At 47.6% G+C, this 2,500-nt stretch overlaps 1 protein-coding gene across 1 annotated transcript in view; it reads left to right on the forward strand.

The window, feature by feature from the left end:
* LOC122267211 (uncharacterized) overlaps nucleotides 1-2,500 on the forward strand; it is a 79,697-nt gene that overhangs the window by 65,365 nt on the left and 11,832 nt on the right. The window contains exon 2 of the mRNA XM_086533705.1: nucleotides 2,246-2,418. Coding sequence (XP_086389831.1) covers nucleotides 2,246-2,418 — 173 coding nt within the window. The remainder of the gene's footprint in view (nucleotides 1-2,245; nucleotides 2,419-2,500) is intronic.

Consider the following 2,500-nt stretch of genomic DNA (forward strand, 5'->3'; position numbering starts at 1 on the left):
CTCCCCCTCCCCCCACCACACCCCCACACCCTCCTCTTCCCCTTCCCCCTTCCCCCTCATCCCCCCCAACGGCGCTGGGACTCCTGCGCGCGAACCATATGTTTCCTTCGTCCACCTCCTCTATTACCCAACCCGGATTTAAGGAGGCAGGACCCAGGACGCCTATTCGCCGGATCAACACTGACCGCTACGCTTCCCTCCCTTCTTTTCTTTTTTTTCTCTCTTCTCTCCTTTCTTCTGTACGGCCTTTGCTCTATCCTTGTCCTTCTTTCCCTTCGTCCGTCTTTAGGTGTGGGCTTCTTTCTATTCTTCTTCCTTCTCGCCTTTCTTTCTTCTATCTGCTCTTCTCTCCGTCCTTCGCAATCTCTTTCTATATTTTTCCCTCTGTCACTCTCTGTTTTTTCTTCTCTCTCTCCTTTCGCTCTGCTATTCCCTCCATACTTCCCTCTCTCTCTCTCTCTATCCCTCTTCCCTCCTTCCATCCCTCTCTCTCTATCCCCTTCCTTCCCTCCACCCATCCATCCATCCATCCATCCACCCATCCCATCCCCCTTCCCCTCGTAAGCCCCCTAAAACAAAACAAAACAATACAAAACAAAAGCAAAAAAGAAAAAATAGAAAGAAAATAGAAATGTCCAAAAACCAAGAAGATGATGATGACCTTATTACCGACTATACATCAACCGCGCGGGTATCTTCCGTCTCGCGAAGGCAACCCGGAATTATTGTCCGGCGCCATGTTATTTCCCGCCTCGCACCTGTAATTGATTCGTGGGTGTGGGTGCGAATTAGCAGCGGCCACCGAGCCTTGTTATTCGCTTTAATTACAGCGGGCCTTTATGCCGTCTCACAAGCGACCGGGAGATGAATTGGGAATTGGTTTGGTTCATGGCGAGGGATGAGGGAGGGAGGAGAGGTGGGGGGAGGGATGAGGGAGGGAGGGTAGGTGGGTGGATGGGAGGGTAAGTGGGGGGAGGGAGGATAGGTTGGGGGAGGGTAGGTGGGGGGAGGGAGGGTAGGTGGAGGAGGGAGGGTAGGTGGGGGAGGGGATGGGAGGGATGGGAGGGAGAGAGGGTAGGTGGGGGGAGGGGGGATGGGAGGGAGGGTAGGTGGGGAGACGGGATGGGAGGGAGGGTAGGTGGGGGATGGTCAGGTGGGGGGAGGTGGGGGACGGGACGGGAGGGAGGGTAGGTGGGGGGAGGGAGGTAGGGAGAGAGGGTAGGTGGTGCGTAAGAGCGAAAGAGAGAGATATCTAGAGAGAGAAAATGAGTGAGAGAAAGACTGAGAGAGAGAGAGAAAATACGTGAGAAAGAGAGAGAGAGAGCGTAGGAGGAGAGCAATATTCATTCGCTTGTCTGCTTGCCTTTGTGCCTGTGTGTGCGTTCGCGGGTTCGACCAAAGAGATTCGATAACTTAGGAGATCTTTCATTTAACCTTTTTCTCTCCTTCGCGTGCGTTCGGACATTAATTATTCTCTCTCTCTCTCTCTCTCTCTCTCTCTCTCTCTCTCTCTCTCTCTCTCTCTCTCTCTCTCTCTCTCTCTCTCTCTCTCTCTCTCATCGATCACTTAAACACACACTCCACCCCTCTCATTCCTCTTTTTTTTTTTAACCTTTTTACTTTTTTCTTTCTCTCCCTCCCTCTCCCCCTCTTTCTCTCTTTCTCTCATCCGTTTGTCAATACCTCCAATCTACTATTCAAGCGGGGGTGAGTTTGCCCTCTTGATTTACGGGGAGTTAAGTGAATCAAAAAGGTTATTTATCTTTGAAAAAGTTATTCATCTGTGCTTGCTTGCCTTTAAGCGTCCTGAGTTACGGTGACTTTCGCCCCAATGTGGTCACGATTTTGTTGTTTTTTGTGTTTGTTTGCGTTATTATTGTTGTTGTTGTTGTTGTTTTTATTTTTGTCGTGATTGTTGTTGTTGCTGTTATTATCGTTATTGTTGTTTTTATTATCATTATTATTACTATCATTATTATTATCATTATCATGGTTATTATTATCATTATTGTTGATGTTATTATCATTATTATTACTATCATTATTATCATTATTATTACTATCATTATTATTATTACCATGATTATCATTACCATTATGATCATTATTATTATTACCATGATTATCATTACCATCATTGCCATTATTATTAAAAATATACAGCTCATAGTATCATCAATATCATCACAACCCCCCCCCCTAAAAAAAGAAACTAACCCCCCCTCCCCCCTCCCCCCCTCCCCAGATCTCGATGACGCAGACGGCGACGCGGCGGCGAAGCGGCGTCGCTCGAGGACGAACTTCAACTCGTGGCAGCTGGAGGAGCTGGAGCGAGCCTTCGAGGCGTCGCACTACCCGGACGTCTTCATGAGGGAGGCGCTGGCCATGAGACTAGGCCTCACGGAGAGCAGGGTCGCTGTAAGTAGGCCTATCTTTTTTTTTTTTTTTTTTTTTTTTTTTTTTTTTTTTGAAAGGGGGGTATTTTTTTTAGATTTTTTTC

This window comes from Penaeus japonicus, unplaced genomic scaffold, assembly GCF_977035675.1.
Source record: "Penaeus japonicus unplaced genomic scaffold, GWHDUDI00000001_assembly GWHDUDI00000039, whole genome shotgun sequence".
NCBI lineage: Eukaryota > Metazoa > Arthropoda > Malacostraca > Decapoda > Penaeidae > Penaeus > Penaeus japonicus.